This window comes from Podarcis pityusensis (assembly GCF_964106645.2).
Source record: "Podarcis pityusensis genome assembly, chromosome: 11".
In the NCBI taxonomy this organism is placed as follows: domain Eukaryota; kingdom Metazoa; phylum Chordata; class Lepidosauria; order Squamata; family Lacertidae; genus Podarcis; species Podarcis pityusensis.
Window position 1 is genome coordinate 60,656,261 of NC_138036.1, and position 23,125 is coordinate 60,679,385.

The window sequence follows — 23,125 nt, forward strand, 5'->3', positions numbered from 1 at the left end:
CAACAGGTTGGTGCTGTTGGGAGTTGTAGTCCAATAATGTCTGGAGGGCACATACATTGGCTGCCCTTGTGTAGGGGACAAGCAGTACAAATAAAGAGATGGGGGAAGCTTTTTGTGTTACAAATTTGTTGAAAAATATTTACAGTATTACAGTAACAGACAATAAGTATCTATTGGTGAAATAATAATTATCTTTTTGTACATACGTTTCTTTCTCAGGAATTTGAGCCCTCAGCTCAAGGAAGAGATATTATTAATGATTCAGAACACCTTCAGTTTGGGGCAGAAACAGTCCCACCACTTATTTAAAATGTTAATGGAGTGCATGGAACACAGGGATTCTGTAAGTATGATAAATTCATGAAATTCTTTTCATTAATCTCATTCTCTAGAGTGCCATTGAATTTTGACTTGGGTTCAGAAGCTGTTCCACTAAATTAATCATGTTTAGAAAAATGATTGCAGGTCACAGTTTACTGCCTATCCTTTGCCCACCATGTGCAATAGTCTTGAATTGTCTGGTGGTTTTCTCTCTTCTCTCAGTAAAATGTTTTGTTATTTTGACAGATAACCATATTTGATGCAGAGTCGGATGAGCATCAGGACATTGATTTGGCAATCCTGACTGCACTCTTAAAAGGTACATGCATATAATAATTTCTGCCTCTTTCTTCAAAGTCATAGCAATGCATAAGAATTACTTTTGAAGTAGAAGAGGAAAAACATTTTGTATAAAATCTAAAAGAATAATTTCCTTTTTGTAGGAACAAATATGTCCGCTCCAGATCAGCTAAATCTGGCACTGGCCTGGAACAGACTGGACATTGCTAAGAAGCATATATTGATTTATGGACAGCACTGGAAGGTAGTTTTCACATTTGTTTTCCACACATTATGGACAAACATTTACAGTTGTGCTATCTGTACTTATTTGTCTTATTGTGTTTAAGGAGAATATTGGAGTTTACTCACCAGCATTGAAATGCAAATAACTCCGAGAAATTGCAAAAGTTATGAAGAAAACAATTATTTCTCGCCCTTTCTTTACATTTCCTGCACTTGTTTGAAGGTTGGGTCCCTGGAACAAGCAATGCTTGATGCTCTGGTGATGGATCGGGTAGAATTTGTGAAGTTGCTAATAGAACATGGAGTGAATCTGCACCGTTTTCTGACCATAACCCGATTGGAAGAACTGTACAATACTGTGAGTGCCTGGAATTCCAGTGCTGAATACATTTTGCTTAAATATGTATCTACTTTGCTAATATTCAGAGGTAGTTCCAATGGAACAATAGGTCGTTTCTGCATTTTTGCATGGATGTTTGAGCTTGTAGCACAGAATCCAAAAAGCTGTTATAAGTATGCCTAGTTGGGTCGTCCCCCCCCCCCCCGAACTCGTTGCATAGTTCTGGTCATAGGTTTTGGTGAGTGGCTGTTGTGTAGGTGCATGCCTAGTTGTATGTACTCCTGCAGAACTGCCTGTCAGGATGGCTTTATCCTAGATGGATGAATGGGCAGATGAATCAAGCTACAAAGTAACGTCATCTTCTGTTCTTCCTCTTTTATCTGTTGATCTATTTGTTTCATTGAAAAGAGAGCAGATAATGTTTTCATTTTGTTATTCAAGACTGTTTGCAGCTTACTTCATCATCACAGCAGAGGCCTTGCTGAGGCTTCTGCAACAATGAATCATTCAGAATCTGCTCCCCATCACATCCCTCATAAAACTGGGACACCTGAAATCTAAAATGGATGTCAGTATACATTCTGAAAGTTTGGAATGATACAGATTGGGATGGGGACAGATCTGAGTGCACCAAACATATTCCAGAACAGTTTGGGAATTTCACCCTATTAGTGTAATGTAGTATTCTACAATATATTAAAAATAAATAACCCTTCAGTGCCTTGGTCCTTGGGTTTTGCTCTTTTGGATGTATTGGATGTATTATGAAAAAGTGCTTTTCCTTCCACAAGTGTAACACTAACTAGACAATCTGTTTAATTTTCTATTAGAGGAATGGCAGAAAATGTAAAGGGCAGGTTGCAGTGCCCCAAAGGCCAGTTTAAAATCTATGAGGGAGGCACGCAGGATAAGACAGCGAGGATAAAAGAGAGACTATTTCCTCTTGTAGTCTCACAGCCTCCACCTCTTGCCCAATCTACCGTATATAAACAAAAAAAGAAGCAGTTTAGCAGGCAGGAGGCTCATTTGAAGATAGTGATTGGTTGGTTGATAGGCTGATCTGACAGTTCTGTTGTGATCATGGGCCGGAAATGCAGCTGAAGAATGTACTTTCTCTTTTTAAATACAGCTTTCTTCAGGCCATGTCTTAAACAAAATTAGTTGTTAATAAATATTAATGTACTAGCTGTCCTGTTTCTGAATCTTTCTTTCATATATAGTGAAAGTTTCTTTCTTTTAATTTAGTCACTGTATTCTTGTCATTCCTCTTTTAACATTCCAGAAACAAGGGCCAACAAATCTTCTTCTGCGTCATCTTGTTTGTGATGTGAAACAGGTAATCTACATTCTGAAGAATGATGAGCTAGAACTCCTTTGGATGGTGGTTTTTGCCATGATCACAACTGAATCACCACTTGCTCTATGCTGCTTTATAGTATAGGACCTGTATGATCAACTTGGGAGCTGTGCATATCCAGTTGGCCCAACCAGACTAGCAGCAACTTCAGAAATGTTAGGAATAGGAACAAACACCCATGCTAAGTAGAACTTGAACTGTTTTCTCCTTCTTTGGTGATCACTCGTAGCTAAGTAAGATTGTCTTCCATGAACACAGTCTTAACAGTGAGTCCGTAAGGGACTGTGGAGGCCGATTCTGGATCCACACATCCTTCCACAGTGGGGACACAGGTTTTCGGGAGGGAGTTGATTAGAGCTGCTATCAGTGGGATATATGTCATCTGGGCACAGCCAGTCAATATGATAAAGATGTTGAAGGAAAAACATCATATGTTTAAATATGGACAATCTGAGGAATGTGATATTGGCTACATTTATTTAGTAGCTCAGATTATAAAGTGTTTGTGAAGGATTCTTGATACGTGCTCTAAAGCACTATTAATATGCTTAAGTATGATTGTTATATAAAATGTCAAATATTTGTGTTACAGAGTACTCTTCCTGTGGATTATAAAATATCTCTGATTGATATTGGATTGGTAATAGAATACTTGATTGGTGGAGCTTATCAGAGCAGCTACACAAGAAAGCATTTCCGAGTTCTGTACAATAGCCTTTACAGGAAACGTGAGGTAAACTCAGTAAAATGGTCACAGCTGCTTCCATCAGTGAGAGCTTATGGAGATAGAGTTTAGGGCAGGCATCCCCAAACTCGGCACTCCAACTGCTTTGGGACTACAACTCCCATCACCCCTAGCTAACAGGACCAGTGGTCAGGGATGGTGGGAATTGTAGTCCCAAAACATCTGGAAGGCCGAGTTTGGGGATGCCTGGTTTAAGGGAAATAGTTTAATGTGTATATGTTGTTAAAGTTTGGGTATTTAGTAAGGAATCAGAATTGAAATACAAAAAATGTGTTTCCACATTCAGTCAAGCATCACATTAATAGATAATAAACTAGAATAATAAATAATAGAAATATAGCTAATTTAACAATAACTTAGCCAATTTATTTTTGATTTGAGATGTAATTGTTAAATAGAATTGTGGGGATCAATATATATTTATTGTGTCTTCACTGGATAAATGCTTGTTTACAAAATAAGGCAGTATTTGAACTTTCTGCTTCTCATCTCTGACATCATTTTAATACATTTTGATGCCTGTCTAATAGAATGCAATTTGCTCACCTTGTGCATTTGTGAGCCCAGAAAAGCCTTTCAGTATCAGGTGGGATGTTGGCTCAGGGCCCTTGAGGACCCTTTCTTCCTATTTAGAGGAACCTATTTTTCCATTTATCATTTTGAGCTCATGCTACTGAGCAGTGGTGGCTCTTTGTAGTACTGTGTTCGTCAGGAATCAGGATGCGATAGGTTGACGTGGCAATGGAGCAGTCAGGGGCGTGTCGCATTGGCAGCAATAGCCCTGCAGGTGTGCACACACCAGCGGGACTGCCGACCCTGTGTTCCCCTGACATTGTAACAGCCTGCTGGATCAGACCAGTGGCCCATGTAGTCCAGCATTCTGTTCTCACAGTGGCCAACCAGATCCCTATGGAAAACCCACAAGCAGAGCCTGCTATAGTTTCCAGCAACTGGCCTTCAAAAGCATTGCTGCCTCTGACCATGGAGGCAGAGAATAGCCGTTGTGTTGAGATGTTGGATGCCAGCTACCAACAGTCCAAGCCAGCATGGCCAATCATCCAACAATATCTGGAGTGCCACAGGTTCCCCATATCTACTTTAAGTGGAAGAGAAAATTATAAACCTCTGTTACTGTGTTTTGGTAAATATGATCATGATGATCCGGATCTCATTTGTCTCTTTCTCTTTGTTTCATGGAACCAGAGAGTTGTCTCCAGCTTGACGCAGAACTTCTCCCTTCATCAGAATAATAATATGAGGAGTAGAAATGGATCTGATGAAAACACCTCACATTCCCAGTTCATTCGAACAGCACAGCCATACAGATACAAAGTACTGTGAATCTTTGCTTGCTTATGCAATTTGATTGAAAACCAGTAGGCTGAAAAATCATGTTTGCTCACTCCAGTGGGTTTATACACATGTGAGAGGCAGATTCAATGGCTAAAGTAAATCGTTTCCTTTTCAGGGCTTGAATCAGACAAAAATTAAGAAGCACAGTTGGTTCCCTATAATTCCCTTGGAGATAATGGTTTATTCTGTGTTATGAGGGGTGGTTGGAAAAATTGAAAGTGAATTACTGTAGGTCAATGCGTTTCTAATACAAATTTATATATGTGTTCCTTAGAGTTTTTCAGAAACTCTGAGAGGCCAGTTTCTCCATTCTCCACTGTCCAACAATCCAGAAAAAGACTTGTCCCCAGCATCTTCTCTAGATGTGTGTCATACATCTCTAGATTTGTTCCTCTTTAAAGGAAGGGCAAAGAGACCTTCCTCCTCCTTGTTCCCAATAAGGCAGCATGTTCAGTCAGTTTTGGACCCAAGGCAATTGAACAAACATTTTAAAAGAAATTCAAATGGAGAGCCATTCTGGCCAATGGCGATGGGAAAGGCCATGGGTCACTGGTAGAGCACATATGAGTTCAACTCCTGGCATCTTGAGGTAGGGCTTGAGAGACTGCTGTCTGAAGCTCTTGTCAGTCAGTGTGGACAATATTGAGCTATCTGGATCAAGGATCTGACCTATTAAATCTTGTCAGAATTTTCTGCTTTTCTACATAATAGAACACAAAATTGATATTAATAGTTGCATTCTGTTATATGGAGCTTTGAGTATATTATTTCATATGGAATGTGGTTCCTTTTGTGGATTTGTGATTCTGTATTTATCATAGCTGTCATTTAATATAGTTTATAATTCTTGTGGATAATAACCCTATAACTCAGAAATTTGATTTGAAGTAAGCAAATTGTTTGTAGAGGTGATAGACTTTGAGTAACTTTTTATTTATTAACTTGCAGCAAAAAACAGCTGTTCTTCACAAGACTAGAAAGAAGCTAAGGGATGAATTTACTGTCTCTGATGACCAACAATCAGTTGGGTTTATATACCCATATAATGATCTCTTGGTTTGGGCAGTATTGATGAAAAGGCAGAAGATGGCCATGTTCTTCTGGCAGCATGGAAAGGAAGCCATGGTCAAGGCTGTGGTGGCTTGCAAACTCTACAGAGCGATGGCACATGAAGCTAAGCAAAGCAACATGGAGGATGACACATCAGAAGAGCTGAAGAAGTATTCAAAGTAGGGATTCTCCCTTCACTTCAGATAATACAGATCTACAGTGCTTAGAATGGTTAGACATTTTTCTCTCCATCACCTAAGATTATATAATGGGCTTCCCATGGGCATTTAGTTGACCACCGCCAGAAAAGACAGCAGGACTCTTCTTCTGTTCTTAACATTAGAGCTGGTGACAGCTGAAGGGTATCCTTTAGCTTAGCAGGCAAAGGAGGAGAATAGTTTTTAAAAGGCTGATCTGAGCTGAAAGGTACATTTTCTTAAAGGAGTACATTTCCTAATAATAATAGTAATAGTAATAATAATAATAATAATAATAATAATAATAATAATAATTATTATTATTATACCCCGCCCATCTGGCTGGGTTTCCCAGTAATGAAAAGAAAATTGGTGAGAAATACTGACAAGCCAGTATTCCATCTAATGTATAATTTTCTGTGCCTCCATTTTTTATTAGAAAAAACACCTTTATTTCAACATCTCCAGTTTCCATCATTTTGTTATCAAGTTCATTAGTCCTGTATTATCAGGTGATTTATTCCAATGATGATCTACTTCTACTGCCAGGATCCTCGCGTCTATCACCTTTGTCTTATCTATTTTTATGCCATTCTTTGCCCCATTGGGCACATCAAGAAAAGGCAGAAATCCCAAACAGAACTTTTAGTTTAACAGAAATTCCATGTAGCTGACACGGAACATTCCCAAGAAGGATCTTGTGTGCTTTCCAGTTTAAGAACATAGTCCATTTGAAGCAATAGAATTTTTGTCATGCATTTTTGAATTTTTTTAATGGGGTTTGTATCTTATTATTTTGATTCCTGATATTGTGTGTGTGTTACATTAGAAAAATATTTTTAGTAAGTTTTTTAACTCTATTGTAGGTAGTAACCTTGACATAACTGAGCTGAGATAAATATTGTTAAAGTTGCTTATCAATGCTCATTGTTCCATTTTCAGAAATATAGATGTTATCAGCTAAATACTGTTGCATCAATATTGGTCAATATATTTTTGAATTATTTTTACAATATTATTTTATTTATTTCATTTATGTCTTCTGCTTGAAGGTCAGATTTATGATTTCAGTATATTTTACATTCATTTTAAAGTTCTTTTTAGACTGTATGTCATTTGTTTTAGTGCCAAAGTCAAAATACTGTAAGCTCCATTGAACAGTGGAAATTACTTCTAAGTAAGCAGGCATAGAATTGTGCTTACAGAATTGTGCTGTAAGGAGTTCAGCAGGTTTCATAGCCCAAATCCATTAAAACCAAAATCCATTAAAATCAACAGGCGTTATGCTATAGATGTGGGTCTAAGATAAGTGGAAGAATTTCTGGATTACCAGAAGAATTTCTCAGAATGATGGGCTTATTTGAAACAATAGGAAAAACACAATGGCTGTACTCCTAAGCACACATTTGCTTGGAGAAATTCCTAGGGAGTCCATGGTTTGGACCAGGCTGTTCCTATGAGAGGCGCTTAATACAAGTCATACTGCTTGCCTCTGTTATTTGTGCTCAGTCCGTACTCTAAGGCTGGCAACATTTGCCCCCTACCTGGCTTTTCTTTTGCTGTCGTAGTGAGTTTGGGCAGCTGGCTCTAGATGTGCTGGATAATGCTTTCAAACAGAATGAGCAGATGGCCATGAAACTGCTAACATACGAGCTGAAGAACTGGAGTAACTCCACATGCCTGAAGCTGGCCGTGTCAGTGGTATTGCGACCCTTTGTATCTCACACGTGCACACAGATGCTGTTGACTGATATGTGGATGGGACGCCTGAAAATGAGAAAGAACTCCTGGTTTAAGGTACAGCATCTCTCAGCAGCCCCTTATCCTGTGTGCCAATAGCGGGGCTGGGTGGTTTTATAGTCATCTTGTGCTGTCACTGCATGACGGCTCATCTCATTCAAGTTCAATGGGCTTGTTGAGAGGAGACTCTCAAAGATCAGGCGTGAGGATAACTTAGGTGCACTGTCCTGGCTTGGATTGTGCAAATAGTGCAGCCTGCATTAGGTCTGCTGTTGTCCTGTGCTCCAGTCACAAAAGATGTTGTGCTCTCTCCACCATCGCTCTTGTTCGCCACTGAGTGTATTCATGCATGGCAAATGCAACTGATGAACTGTGGGAGCAAGAACACGACCAGAAGCAGTTCCTGAGAGCACTTCCGCACTTTCCCAGCCACCCCACTTTCTGTCCCCTGGGAAAGCTCATTTAGCACAATGCAACAGAGTCTGTTGAGTGAGTTGGAGATCAGCACTGTTGAACTCAGGATATGAGGGCAGTACATGAATCACAGACAGGATGCACCGGAAGTGAATGCATCTTTGTGACCCCCCCCCCCCGGAAATACCTATTGAAGGATGGTATCATTAAATAAAGAAATCTTTAAGCAGTCATATCCTTCCAGAGTCCCATATAGACATGCTTTGTCAAATAGTTGTAGAAAATTGTGTCATATCTCTGGTCACAAAAGAGAAAAAAATTATAGGACAGAAACTGCGTAATCCATCTGTCACAACAAACAGATGGATAAGGATTATTGAGGATGAGGGAAGAGAATTACTAAGGCAGAGGAAGCAAACTCCTCCTTGAATAGCTCCTAGAAGACACTCCTCTGTTTCTCAAGAAGTCAGCTGCTTATTATCTCTGCAAGTGTTACCTACTAGGCCTGCTGTAGGGAAGACAGTGTACCTTGCACTCTTGAAACCCATAAAAAGGAGTACGGTATATTCCTTCCCACGGAAGCACCTTAGATCCCTTTCTGCCAAAGCAAACACAGATCTAAAGTCTCCTACCTTTAATTACATTGTAATAGCTTTCAAAGTCAACAATTGCTCCTGTGTCTTCCATATTTGGGTGCAGTACAAGAGGGTAGAGATTTAGAATAGTTTTCTTTCCCAAGCCATAGTTTTCAAGGGAGCTGCATCATCATGTCAGTCTGCTGGGAAAGAGAAAATGGCTGGCTGACTGGCCAGCAGAGGGAAAAGGTTGTTCTGGCTGAGGGACGTGCAAGCAAGATTGCGTGTGTGTGTGTGGTTTGTGACTTAATTTGACCTAGCAACTCTCCCCTTGGCTGCTCGCCCCACTTTTGCCTGCTTATTGCTTATGCTACTCTCCATTTGGAAGCTCTTTCTGTTTGCCACACATATGGATTATATTTCTCTGAATCTCCTCTACGATGCCCTGAATTTTCTAAGTATTGGCATGTGTGCACATGTATGCACGCACTGCTTATGACTTTATTGGACCTGGCATGCGCAAGTGTAGTGTTAACAGTTGCACATTTTACCACAGAAGTGGATTGTACTTTCACTGTCGATATTGTGCTGACTGAAGGAATATTGTGTTTTGGATCTTGCTATATGGTCTACTTGTTGTTTAGTGGCATTTATTCCTGCCCTGGTAACAGCAACAATTCTGCACATCATATGGCTGGTTTAAAATGAGAATTTAGGCGAAAGCTACTGATGAATTGTGGAGTCTTCTTACTAAATACAAGGAGAGTTTCCCCATGGATGAGGAGCCATGCCCCTTGTTTCTGCGGCTCTCATACTTCCTGATCATGCTTTCCCTGCTCACATCTGTGTGTGGCAGCTGTGGGGACCAGGGGGGGTTGGTGGGCCTTTGGCTTCATCATGCACATTTTCCTTCTCTGGAAGTCAAATGGGTCAAGCTCAGGGTGAAAAAGATTTGGGAATCACAGATTGATTCCTGACTATAGTAGAGAGGTTGGACCCAAGATTTGGGATGATACCAACATAATGGTGTGGATGCTTCCGATTCCCCCCCCCCCAACAGAAATCTCAAGAAGTAAGCATATGTTCTGGCTTTAAAAAAAAAATCAGGACCAGGACCCTCCAAAAACTCCCAAATCCCTCCCAAATATTCTCCGTGTATCTGCCTTGGCAAGAGGGCAGTGTTTCATAGGCCACTGGTTGCCCTGGAAGCTATCCAACAGCGCTGGGAACTTGGGCCAAGGTATGCTCACCTGTCCATCACTTGATGCTATGTGATGCCAGGCATAGGTGCAGGGCAGATAAAGCTGTGGCTTCCAGCTGGTCTTTTGCAGCTGTGGGTTAAATTTGACACCTTTCCAGGCTACGTTCACCAGGGGTTGGGCTTACTTGGGAGGTCCTGATTACTCCTGAGTGCACCCAGCCACTTCCAAAAACAGGACAACAGAGTAAGGCACTCAATTCAGAGGGTAGAATAGGGAAGACACTCTAACTGCACTCTTGATTCCTCCTTTGCATCAATGGCTTGAATTTCTTTTTTTCTTGTTTTGGTTTAGAGCAACTAGGAGGAACTTTGGGCAGTGAAGCAGAGGGAATGGTTGGGCAGGATGAGAGAGAGACTCACTTTTTGTAGGCATCAGCCACCGCTGCCTTCTTCTTTGTTAGTTTCATACAAAGGCTAGTGATAGGATCAAATGTAGTGATACTAACTGCATCATTCTCCTGCAGGTGATCCTAAGCATTCTTCTGCCTCCTACCATCTTAATGCTGGAGTTTAAAAGCAAGGCTGAAATGTCTCATGTACCTCAGTCACAGGAGTTCCACCAGTTCACACGGTATCATGGTGATCCTAACGCTTCCAGTGTTAAAGATAACGTCTCATTGGTTAGTATGGTACCAGGTTTAGATTTCATTTTTCTTAAATGTGGAACATATATCTTTTTATTTCTAAACGTTTAGTTCTATACTGTGGTAGATGCTAGAAAAGTGCAGAACTAGATTCTGATGCTGTTAGGCAGGGCTAAGCATTTGCTTTCCCATATATATCATTGACGTTACAAGTACTGGTGACTGGGAACAGCCGCCGAGACCATATAACACCGGTCTTGAAAGACCTACATTGGCTCCCAGTACGTTTCCGAGCACAATTCAAAGTGTTGGTGCTGACCTTTAAAGCCCTAAACGGCCTCGGTCCAGTATACCTGAAGGAGCGTCTCCACCTCCATCGTTCTACCCGGACACTGAGGTCCAGCACCGAGGGCCTTCTGGCGGTTCCCTCACTGCGAGAAGCCAAGTTACAGGGAACCAGGCAGAGGGCCTTCTCGGTAGTGGCGCTCTCCCTGTGGAACGCCCTCCCACCAGATGTCAAAGAGAACAACAACTACCAGACTTTTAGAAGACATCTGAAGGCAGCCCTGTTTAGGGAAGCTTTTAATGTTTGATGTATCATAGTATTTTAATATTCTTTTGGAAGCCGCCCAGAGTGGCTGGGGAAACCCAGCCAGATGGGCGGGGTATAAATAATAAATTATTATTATTATTATTATTATTACTGCGCTAGACTATTTTAGACCATTAAGCTTGGTGCTATTTAGGAAGACTGACAATAGTTCTCTAGGGTTTTGGAAAGGGCTGGGAATAGATCCTGGGACTCTCTGCATGGACAGCATATGCTCTTTCCCTGGGATAGGATGCTAGAAGGAAAATTTACTTTAGAAAAATACAAATTCTCTATAACTTCTCACTAAAAATGTGAGTTCCATGAGAATATTTTCTGTTTTCCATCTCAAATGACCCACTAAAGGAATGTTATAATTAGATGCACAAGAGCCTATGGATGATAAACAAACTATGTATATTTTTATGGTGTGCAGATATATCGGCAATCTCTCTCTCTCTTTTTTAAAGAAACTTTGAACATCTTTCTGGGCTGAATGTTAATTTCTCTTCTTAAGGTGTTGGAACTGCAAAAGGTCTTCAGGTTCAGTTCAAATTCAGAACAATAATCTCAACATTACTGTTTACAATTATAGTTTAAGCTTGAATGCTTAACTCATGTATTTGTTTATGGAAAATAACCTAATTATTCTTGCTTTGTGAACAGAAAATAGCAATTATAATATTTATATAATAATATAAAAATATATTTACCCAGCACAGTGTATTCCAACGTCACTACTCCAGATTTCTTTTCCTTTTTCCTGATGTACAGAATCTGCATAATAGAAGTTTCTTATGGAGTTGGATAACCACTAACACGAGCACTTTGTTTTCTTATACAGAGCCATTATGATTTAGAGAAAGGAGTTGAGAAGCAAGAGGAAAGCCAGAATTTCCCCGGCAATAATGAGCAGGGAAGCCTTCCTGCAACTAGGAAAGTGTATGAATTCTACAATGCTCCAATTGTGAAGTTCTGGTTTCACACGGTCAGTCATTGTTTATGACTGGTTGCCCCTCCTTCTGTGTGAGGGCTCATGGTTCTTAGCTGTGGCAACTTCCACAGTCTTGGAGCATAATCTTATGCTCCCTTGGATCCTATGTTGCCATAGTCTTGGAGCTCCTGACCTGCCTGCTATGGTTGCTCTTGATCCCAAACAATTTGTGGTCAGGTTACCTAAGGGACTGTCTGGCCCCACACATGGCTGCCTGGCAAATGTGTCCCTGGGATGCAGCACTGCTGAGAGGACTGCATGCCCTAGTTTGTCCTAGAAAGCAGGCTTGTCATGATATTTAGGCACCTACAAAAGGTGTTAAGGATTCCTTAGAGATCACCCAGTCATTTATGAAACAGTAAGTGTACAAATGTAGGGATGGTTTTATTATTTTTAGAGTTTGTAAGACTAATTGTTATTTTTAGAATTTGTATTATTACTTTTATCTTTTTCTACACCACTTTGATGGCTTCAGGCTGTGAAACAGTTTATAAATTGGTAATGATGATGATGATGCACACCCACCCTGCAGAGCTTACAGAAATGGTGGTGGGGATTGTGTTGTGTGACCTATTCGTTTCCTCTTTTTTGCCACAAATGTGTGTTTATAAGGACTACGCATTGTGTTCGTGTGTTTTGTAGATGGCCTATTTAGCATTTCTCATGCTGTTCACTTACACTGTCTTGGTGGAGATGGAACCAACACCCAGTGTGCCAGAATGGCTTGTGATCATTTACATTTTCACCACCTCCATTGAGAAAGTCAGAGAGGTAGGTCCTTTATTTCATTCTGATGTTTCTGCTGTCCATGCCTGTCAGAGGAATTAAGACAAGCAATTATCTAGGGGGTAAGCTACAAAAAAGAAATCTCCATGAAATTGAATCAATGTACAATTTCATAATAATAATTGTAGTTTTCAAAAATAGGAGCCTGGAGTTAAGTTTCCACTTTTGAATGACACACACAGGGGATAAAAATATTTGGGTGTAAAGCTTTTTTTAAAACAACAACAACAAAACCCTTTTATGTATTATATACATTTAAATGCAGAAACTTGCATAAAATTACATCTTTAGGATTTTGTTTGCAGTTCTTTTCTGCAATTTGAAAATAGCCATTTGTCTCTCTCCTTGTGAAGAGTTATGGGGCAGGGTTGGACCACAGTTCCTGCAGATGCCATGCAGGGATTGAGTGACTGTAATGTGGAAGACAAGGAGAGGGAGAGGGCTCAAGCCCTAGGGTTAAAGAGGGGCGAGGGGCTGCCACTGGTGGGTCACTGCCCCTTTTGTCATTATAGGACAGCTACCCCTACATGAAGCAATTTCTTCACTTATGTGGTGGTTGTGGTCCACTGGATAAAATGGGGCAGGACTCTGTGTTACATACACGCTTCATTAACTTCTCCGGGGTTTGCTGTGTGTAGTCCTGGAAATCGTTTTTCTTTAGATTTTATCAGGTAATTGCACCCTTTGGCTTTCATTCCTCTAATATGTTGTTACACATGCTAATAACATCATTCAGCTCAGTGGTACTCATATACATAAAGTTATTTATACATGTCTTTTTTCTAAGGTTTGGCTAACACTTTGACATCACCCTTTCACTTGCTGCTTATCAGTTTGATCTTAGCAGTATGTAACTGGACTTTGCTATATAATGTGAGGAATCTTGTTTATAACCATTCAAAGACTCTTTTTCACCATTTGCTTAGCAAAACTGAAAAGGCCCTCTGGCGAACCCTTGTTGTTCAAGAAATAAACATCTCATTTTCCACCTTCCTAATTTTGCAAACTTGCCTTTTCAAGACTGCCATGTCCTTGATAAATGACAAAGATTTGTTTCTTTCTGTTTGCACCAAAGTAAAACTAATTTGTTACTTCACTTATAAAGTCTGTTCTGCTTTTTTTCCATGCCTCCTGGGGCTTATGCAATATTTATTGTCATTTTACAACCCTTTCTTTCCATTTCACCAAACCTCTGATTTGTTTCTTTTAAAGAACAACAACATACGTCTAACAATTGTACCCCTGCACTCACTCCGTGAAATAATGAGCAAACAGAAATACATTTCAGAAGGAAGAATAGAGATGTACTGAGGGTGCAGAGTCTTTGAGAAGCAATGCAGTGTTTCATTTCAAACTTTAAGAAGCTGTGACATTGCGGCTTGTGTTGTGACTTTGTAATATAAAAACTCAAGTCTTGCTCTTTCTCAGCTGTTTATATGTCATGGAAACATGGAGCCAAGCAGAGCTTTTTCCAATTTCCGAACTTGGCAACCCAGCGAGCTTCCTCCCAATGTTCAAAAACCTCCATTAAATACTTGCTTACCACCATCCTGACTCTTCACAGACCCCCAAGACACTCCCAATGTGTGTCCCTGATCTAGTTATTATGAGTGGCAGGAGTACGTGTAGGGTGAAAACCAAGGATGGTATCACATGGTGTTCTAAATAGAAAAAGAATGAAATATTCTGAAACCAGATAAAAAGCATGAAGAAGAAAAAAACAGCCCAAGTCTTTTTGGACTGTGTGGGAAACAACTGCTAACCTGCCAACTGCAGGGAGTGGTATTTGTGGTCCACTGGTAGCAGCTGCCAGGCGATCTTCTGGTTTTGACCCTGCTGGGAGGAGGGGCATCACTTCTCCAATGGCTTCACTGGCTGTTGGGGCTTGCCCATGGTAGCAGCCAATTGTGGGTGAGCCTGGGGGTGCTGTTCAGGGAGCAGACCAGAGGGAAAACTTCTCTCTGGTTCTCTTCCTGGCTGTAAAAGCCAGCCATGCCCAGGCCTCAGCCTCAGTTCCCACTCATGTGTAGGCCTGGCCAAGAGAAGTGGGCAAGCCCTGCGTAAGACCTTGCTATGGAAGTCTTCAGTCACCATATTTGGGACCACAGAGGAATTTGCCTTCCTCATAGCAATTGTCTCAACTTGATTGCGGATAAAGTTGGATCCTTAGTCTAGGTGGAAGGCAGTTCAGGAGGCCCTCCACTTCACCCCACCCTCAGTCCAAGGAATCAGGGTATCCTCTTAAAGGGATCCAGGAAAGGCGCTTCTGTCCTCCCAATTTGATTTATGTCATAGGGCAATACTTAACCTTGGTTAACCATGCCTGCACCAAAGCCTGCTGACATCTTTAATCAATAAAGTTGAGGCCTGTTTAAATCCCAAGTGGTTGTCCCGTGCTTATTGCGACTTCCCCATGCCTTGGGCTGTTCCCTGCAGCTTCTCTGTGCCCAGGCCTGCAAATTTTTACTTATATTTTGTTTTAAAATATGTATGTGCAAAACAGCTTACAACAACAAAATTTGATGTATTTTTTAAAATCACAAAATGGAAACACACTCAGAGCTCCAATAGCATCATACTATTCCATTCTACATCCAGGAACAAGACAAAAATGATAGGACACAATCCAATGGTTATTTTGAACCTAGTGCCTGAACAGCCCTCTTCTGACTAAAATTTTAACTTGTGCCTAAGATCAGCCTCTGATCTGAGGACTGGAACATGTTACACCAATTTTTAAGAAGGGATCAAGAATGGGGATCCTGAGAATTACAGACTACCAGTAGTTAGCTTAGTGCCTGCTCCATAAAAACCGGTGAAACACATTCTTAGAGAGAGAGTTACTAAGCATATACAGAAAAACAAGAAAGGACAGAATCCAAATGTTTCTTGACAAGGGCTAATGAGTGTAGAGACAGTCTCCCTTCTGTTTGCAGCAGATAGGAGCACATAAGGGAATTGTTGCCTTGAATAATTAAGGAGTTAAAATGAGAGAAGAATAAGTGAAGCGTACATTCTTGCTTCTTTCTAAACCATTTGTCCATGAGAATATTCTTGTTAATAACCAATCATTTGAAAAGAATATTTAATATGTAAGCCATGCCATCATTTCTATCTGATTCATTTGCATCCGCATCACAAAGGGCATTAACATTACTATTTTAAGGGCAAGGAAACTGATGATGAAAGGTGACAGCTTGCCCAAGGTGACCCAGTGGCCTCTGACTTATGTAGGAAGATCATCTGCAGAGATACGTCATGTTCTTTACATGCCTCATATAAATTCAAGGGATGTTCCATTTTTCTGTTAGGTATTTATTTCAGAGCCGGGAAAGTTCAGCCAAAAGGTGAAAGTGTGGATTTATGAGTACTGGAACTTTACAGATTCTATCGCCATTATCTTGTTCATGACTGGTTTTGGCTTGCGCTGGGCAGATCCTCCCCTTCACACAGCAGGAAGGTTAATTTACTGTCTGGATATAATATTCTGGTATACTCGGCTTCTTGACTTCTTTGCTGTGAACCAGCGTGCAGGTCCATATCTGACAATGATCGGGAAAATGGTAAGCATTTAGATACAGAGCACTTTCTCCAAATAAGGATACCACTTTTTCTTATAGAGCTGCATGAGAGGCAGAATTTCAGCTAATGAAGTTTGAATCTTCACCTATGAAAATTTTGCCCATTATATATGAAGTAGAGAGAAATGTAAAGCACCATCACACACTGGCCTAGTCAGCATGCTAAGCCAAACGTGTCACCATGCTGCTGTGAGCTAGACCATGGATGCAGTCCTTAGCCTCCTGTCCAAACCCAGACTTGTGGTTTATCTCCCCCAGACAAGCCGCGAGTGGTAAGCCATAGAACAAACTTTGGCTACAGGCTGTGGTTTTCCTGGGGTGAGACACATTCAAACCTAGGTTCATGGCTTCACCTACAGCAGCACAACTTCAGAGGGAATGGAGGAAGAGCAAATGAGCCATGATTTTTTATCTGGGAGCATGCACATTTGCAGACTAGGTCGTTGCCTGTCTTTGCCCTATCTGTGTTCTTGGAAGTATAAGAGGAGGAAAATAATTCTTATATATCTGAATTATTTAGTAGCCCTATATCTAGAATGAAGTCTTGCATAAAGCACCAGCCCTAGTCTTTTGCTATTCCTTTTGCTATTCTTTGTACTATGCCAGATACTTATTCCGGGTGCTGCCCTTTTAGATTAAGTGCATTTGATTGACTTGACAGGAACTTGTACATAAGTAAGTACAGGACTGCTGCCATTCTGAATAACTGAACATCAATACATCCAATAAGATGCAGTACTGATACAGCGTTTCTCCATAAGTTGTTTAAAATAACAAAATAATGTGCTGTAGTCACAGGAAACAATTTTTTTCACCTTGCAAAATCACACCACTCCGATCACTGTGTTTTCTTTTTTTGTGCAGACAGCAAACATGTTTTATATTGTAATTATGATGGCCATAGTATTGTTAAGTTTTGGAGTTTCTCGAAAAGCAATACTCTCTCCACATGAGCAGCCTTCATGGAGCCTTGCACGAGATATTGTATTTCAGCCTTATTGGATGATGTTTGGTGAAGTATATGCAGGAGAAATTGATGGTAGGTCTGATTTCACTGAAATGCTGCGTCCAACAAAATGTGAACAATTATATAGCATATCTATCACTTAACACAGCCACTAGAAAAGGTAGCATTTTCAGAAATTTTGCAGCTGTGGGAAAAGCCAGATTCCCCATCCCCTTCATTTTTTCCAGGAGAAAGTCTTTATTATATATATTATAATATAGATATATAGATATAGATATAATTATATATTACTTCTTTTTCTGCTTTAACGGCACAAAATGTATCACGTATAACTTAGAATATAAAGTTGAGCGGTTGAGCTACTCAGCATAGGTATGAAACTTAAACCCACAAATGCCACAGTTTTGCAGAAGCAAAAGTGAGCATATATCAATTTGTAGTTCACCTGCAGGTCTTGGTTACAGTTCAGTTCTCAAATTCTCAAATTTGTCCTCTGATATTTTGGCATTCACAACAGTTCTTTTGAAGTTTGTGCTTCATGCCACTCTGGCCTGGAGGCGGTTGGAGGATGGATGGCGGCTAACAGATTGAGGTTGAATCCTGACAAGACAGAAGTACTGTTCTTGGGGGACAGGGGGCGGGCTGGTGTGGAGGACTCCCTGGTCCTGAATGTAGTAATTGTGCCCCTGAAGGACCAGGTGCGCAGCCTGGGAGCCATTTTGGACTCACAGCTGTCCATGGAGGCGCAGGTCAATTCTGTGTCCAGGGCAGCTGTTTACCAGCTCCATCTGGTACGCAGGCTGAGGCCCTCCCTGCCCATGGACTGCCTTGCCAGAGTGGTGCATCCTCTAGTTATCTCTTGCTTGGACTATTGCAATGCGCTCTATAGGGGGCTACCTTTGAAGGTGACTCAGAAACTAAAAATAACCCAGAATGCGGCAGCTAGACTAGTGACTGGGAGTGGCTGCCAGGTGTCACCCTCCTCTTCCACTTCCTGGGTCACAAAAGCATGCCATGGCCCAATACCCTTGGTTGGGGGAAAAGAACAAGCCTTCTTGGCCTATGAATGAGAAATCTATCATTAATTAGCTGACCATTCCTATGCTGGAGTTGCATACAGAAGCTTTCCTTTATAATTTACAGCTTGTGAAGCAGACCCCAACTGTCCTCCTGGTTCCTTCCTCACGCCATTCCTTCAAGCTGTCTATCTCTTTGTACAGTACATCATCATGGTCAACCTGCTGATTGCTTTCTTCAAGTAAGTGCCTGTCATATTTCCCGTTGGGTTTATTGGTGCTATTTCTACATTAAGTGGACCCAGCCTGCCTAGGGCTCCACCAAAAGGAGTAACAGAGAAGCAGCAGCATTCTGGACTGCCATGATAAATGAGCAGAGTGGTTTACTTTCTGCTCATCTTTAGTAGATTACACAACTTTAAGCTTCATTTTCAGCTGCCTGTGGACAAAGGGAAACTTTTATACAAGTTAACAACCACCACTAAATTTGTTAGTGCTAAGATTGCCAACATCATCTGCAGACACTGTGGTGCCCCTTAATGCAGTGGTTTTCAACCAGTATGCCATGGCACCCTGGGGTGCATTGAATGTTGGCCAGGGTGCCGCAGGCATCACTGGCCTCTGTCCCTCTTTCCTTGAATGCCCTCTCACATCTCTGCCTCCCAAAGCTTTCCACAGCTATTCGTTGCAGCAGCCCTGCTGCTGCCACTACTGCCTCCCAAGGTAAGGTGCTGGCCTCACGTTCACCTTTCGCCAATCTCCATTGGGCCACTAAGGTGGGGGGCATCCTCTGCCCAGATCCCTGTGGGGCAGTGTGAAGAGGCACCTCTCTTTGGGGCAGGGGGCAGCTCAGAGACCAGGGGCGGCAGCAGCAGCTGCCTAGAGGACTCCCGAGGACATGGGAGAGGATAGAAGGCTGAGGGAACACGCCACAAAGGAGGGTGTTCGAAAAAGGGTGAGAGGCTGCCAGCTCTGCAGGCAAGGGGAGGGGGACATAACAGGGCTCCTGAGTCCCACAGGGGAGTCACAGAAAGAATATACCGGTAGTTGGTCAAGGAAGCCTTGGACTCAAAAAGGTTGAAATCCTCTGTCTTAAAGACTTAGCCTCATGTCTGCAATGCTTCCATGGCCCCTCCCTTGTTGTCTTCCTGGGTAAAAAACCATGAAGCTGTACACCGTGGATCAATATTTTTGTGGTGCTGGCAAACTCAGGATCTGTTCTTTAACTTGCATGGTCTACCACTGTAATCTTTAATTTGATAGGTTTGGGGGGGGGGGGCTGTGTAAAATCATACAAAGAAGAAGAAGAGAGAGAGAAATCTGGGGGAGGGTGGTGGAAGAGGTAACCAGAGTGGACCCACAACACCCTCTCAAAATTCCAAATGTGCTGAATGATTTTGTAAGACCCGTGAGATAAAGTGAAGGATGAAAAGACACATGTATTTGGTATGTTGGCATTTCCCTGTATGTCAGACACATTTTTTTAATCCTCTCAGTTGTATGAGCTTCTGTTGCAGCTGAGCAATTCAAAGGAACAAGTCATAAGTAACTGCTTTGATGTTGTCTGTTTGAATATATTTATTTTAACAATTACCGTATTTTTCTGTGTATAAGTCTAGGTTTCCCCCCTAAAAATAATGTCAAAAATTAGGGGGCATCTTATACATGGATACATCTCCCCCCATTTTCTTAAATCTGAGTCCCCCAAAATAGGGGTTGTCTTATACATGGGGGCATCTTATAGATGGAAAAATACAATATTTTTGTCGGTAAAAAGCTTAATAAACCAAATCAGTATTGCCATTATTAGTAAGCATTATGTGTCTAGATCCCACAGCAAGTTTTGTCAATCTCACTCTAGGCAACTCTGGTCTCTATATTTTGCTTGGTTAATATATTTACCTTTTGTTCATTATCTTAATTTATATATTGTACTACATATTTTAACATTGTTTTTTAAAAAAGTCCTATGGATCTCTCTCTTTCCCACACCCCTTTACCTCTGCATCCACAGTAATGTTTATTTTGATATGAAGTCCATATCGAACAAACTCTGGAAATACAACCGGTATCGGTACATCATGATGTATCATGAAAAGCCATGGCTACCACCTCCTTTTATCATACTGAGCCATATTGGCATCCTCATAAACTGCCTTTGCCATCGCCGGCTGCCAAATGAGCTGGACCAAGAAGAGGGGCATGTTGAACTGAGTAAGCAGAGCCTGTTCTTTCTGGTGCTCCTTATATTCAGTAAATCCATAGACCTTAACTTTCCATGGGACCTTAACTTTGTTTCTGTTCATCATAAACATAAGGACTGTTCCATGTACTTAGAGCAGTTAAACAATATTTGCACCTCGGAGCTGTTTCCATTTCAGTGGCAGGTGCATTGCTACTTAATATGTTTTCTGGAACCATATAACAACTAAGACATAGGAAAACAGCACCATCCAGTGGAATCTGACTGCCAAAACTTAGCCGTAGTGACTTGATCATTCCTCAACAAATCATGGTACAGTTCCAAAGTAGATTGAAAGCCATGTTTGGGAAGCATGCACTCTATTACAAATACACACCTGAATTCAACGTTTATTTGTCAGTCTCACTTATGCAGTTGCCACTGGTATTTTCAGCATAGGAACAGTTTGGAAATTGTGAGGAAGGTGCTTTCTAGATGCATTGTAGTTATTCATGGTATAGTTCACGAAACCAAAAAGCAAGAAATGGAAATGAAATTGAAATGTGAAATTCTCATTTTGGGTTGGGGCTGAAGGAACAAACAAAACAGGAATTAGTGCTGTAGAACAAAAATAATACAAGTAGATTCTATGGGCAAGGATCCAACTAGGTGCACCAAAGAGGATATTTTAATTTTTTCTTCTTTGAACAGTCCGTGCCCTGTCTCAAATTGTATTCTGAAGTTTCCTTAGTTTCAAAAGTGGTTTGCTGGAGCCCTGGGCAGATATTCAAGGAATGTGTCCTTTGAGGAGGAAAGAGCTGGGAATTGTACCTGCTGCCCCTGCTGCCAATGTCCATATGTTTATGTGAAGGTGTAAATAGAGTCTCAATGTGTACAAAATTGCTTGAAATCTCTTACCTGGTCAAGTGATTAATTTTGCCCTTTCAAGTGCCACATCAAAGTTGTCCCCTCAATGGTGAATTTGTTTACCTGTGACATACTGTGGCGCCACATGTCCTGGTCTCAAACTTGGTTGCACTGCCCTTCACACATACTGTCTAATATTCTTTGGAGATTCATGCCATTGGAAGTGCGTTAGGCAGAGTGAGGTAACTGCCTCAGGCAGTAGATTCTAGGTGGACAGCAGGGACAACATCTCTGGTGTTAAAATAAGATCAAGCTGCTCTCCAATCAGCTTCTGTACATGGGGTGGGCACCTTGCATTTCACCTTAGGCAGCAAAATATTTCCAGCCAGCCCTTTGCAAGTGACATGTTTACGTCACTGTGTTTAAACTTTCTTCTAATCACCATTATCCAGAGCTGTATCTGAGTGATGAGGAATTGAAAAAACTTCATGATTTTGAAGAGCAGTGTGTGGAAAAGTACCTGCATGAGAAGAATGGAAGCTTGCATTCCAGTGACAGTGAAAGGATTCGTGTGACAACTGAAAGGTAAGATAACTTTTCCCCTGACAATGTTAGTTGTACTGCAATTCATAGAAGACAGTACAAAAAGAAGCTGGAGTGCAGGACCGCAGTCCTAAATACACAGGTTCATGTAATTCTTGTTGTCTATGCAGAATCAGATATGTTCAGAAAGGTATAGCTAATATACTGAGAAAAAGTGGGGTTGTGCATATGGACGTTTGTATTGAATGTCAGCCAAAATGCAGCTAAACTCTTTGAGTTCCCTTAGTATGTTAAATGCAGCAATGCTTTTCATTATTTAAGGCCACATGGAGTGCCACCTTCTACTGATTCAAGTGTTTACATTCAAGTGTTGCTGAATGTAAAAAGCAATAATATATTAGGGAGAAAAAGATTTTCTATTTGCTAGCCTCTTTTAATTTTTCTCATTGTTTCTATACCTAAAAAACCCACTTATAGTGGATTTCAAGTCTACCAAATCTATTTCACTTCTCAAAATGTCTTTCAACAAGATTATATTTCCAAATAGTATCAAAACTTAAACAGTTTTTTAAGGTGAAGGCTTAGAAAGATTACCTGAAGTTATTTAGCTAAAATAAGCTAACGGACAAGGGTTTATACAACTCCATTATGGGCCCTGTCATAATCTAAATGGATCTAAGTGAAATAGATTTGGTAGACTTGAAATCCACTATAAGTGGGTTTTTTGGGTATAGAAACCATGAGAAAAATTAAAAGAGGCTAGCAAATAGAAAATCTTTTTCTCCCTAATATTATATTGCTTTTTGCATTCAGCAACACTTGCAGATTTGAAGATTTTTCAATTATAAAAGAGCAATACTTCAGGCAACATTTTACACACTCATTTCAAACATAGCTACCAGTTTCCACTTAGAATCATAGAACTGTAGAGTTGGACTTATAGTTTCTTTATAGTTATCAGGTATCAATTTTTTACGAAAATATACAACATAATTTGTTATTCTGTAGCACACTCTAGTTCTCGGGAGAAGAGTATATTAATTCTACAATTAAATTATTGATTGATTTGTCACATTAGTGTCATATTTATTTGTAATTTATATACTAACTTTCATTTCAAAAGAAACACCAAGGCAGT

The 23,125-nt window shown here is 40.7% G+C and overlaps 1 protein-coding gene across 4 annotated transcripts in view; it reads left to right on the forward strand.

The window, feature by feature from the left end:
- TRPM6 (transient receptor potential cation channel subfamily M member 6) overlaps positions 1 to 23,125 on the forward strand; it is an 80,346-nt gene that overhangs the window by 24,057 nt on the left and 33,164 nt on the right. For all 4 annotated transcript variants that reach the window (XM_080972202.1, XM_080972201.1, XM_080972200.1 and 1 more), the window contains 17 exons: positions 220 to 343; positions 568 to 640; positions 765 to 865; positions 1,070 to 1,204; positions 2,469 to 2,522; positions 3,136 to 3,276; positions 4,492 to 4,620; positions 5,590 to 5,870; positions 7,457 to 7,685; positions 10,343 to 10,498; positions 11,896 to 12,039; positions 12,688 to 12,816; positions 16,143 to 16,394; positions 17,277 to 17,451; positions 18,523 to 18,637; positions 20,410 to 20,609; positions 21,897 to 22,029. In XM_080972202.1, the coding sequence (XP_080828328.1) occupies positions 220 to 343; positions 568 to 640; positions 765 to 865; positions 1,070 to 1,204; positions 2,469 to 2,522; positions 3,136 to 3,276; positions 4,492 to 4,620; positions 5,590 to 5,870; positions 7,457 to 7,685; positions 10,343 to 10,498; positions 11,896 to 12,039; positions 12,688 to 12,816; positions 16,143 to 16,394; positions 17,277 to 17,451; positions 18,523 to 18,637; positions 20,410 to 20,609; positions 21,897 to 22,029 (2,571 nt within the window). The remainder of the gene's footprint in view (positions 1 to 219; positions 344 to 567; positions 641 to 764; positions 866 to 1,069; positions 1,205 to 2,468; positions 2,523 to 3,135; positions 3,277 to 4,491; positions 4,621 to 5,589; positions 5,871 to 7,456; positions 7,686 to 10,342; positions 10,499 to 11,895; positions 12,040 to 12,687; positions 12,817 to 16,142; positions 16,395 to 17,276; positions 17,452 to 18,522; positions 18,638 to 20,409; positions 20,610 to 21,896; positions 22,030 to 23,125) is intronic.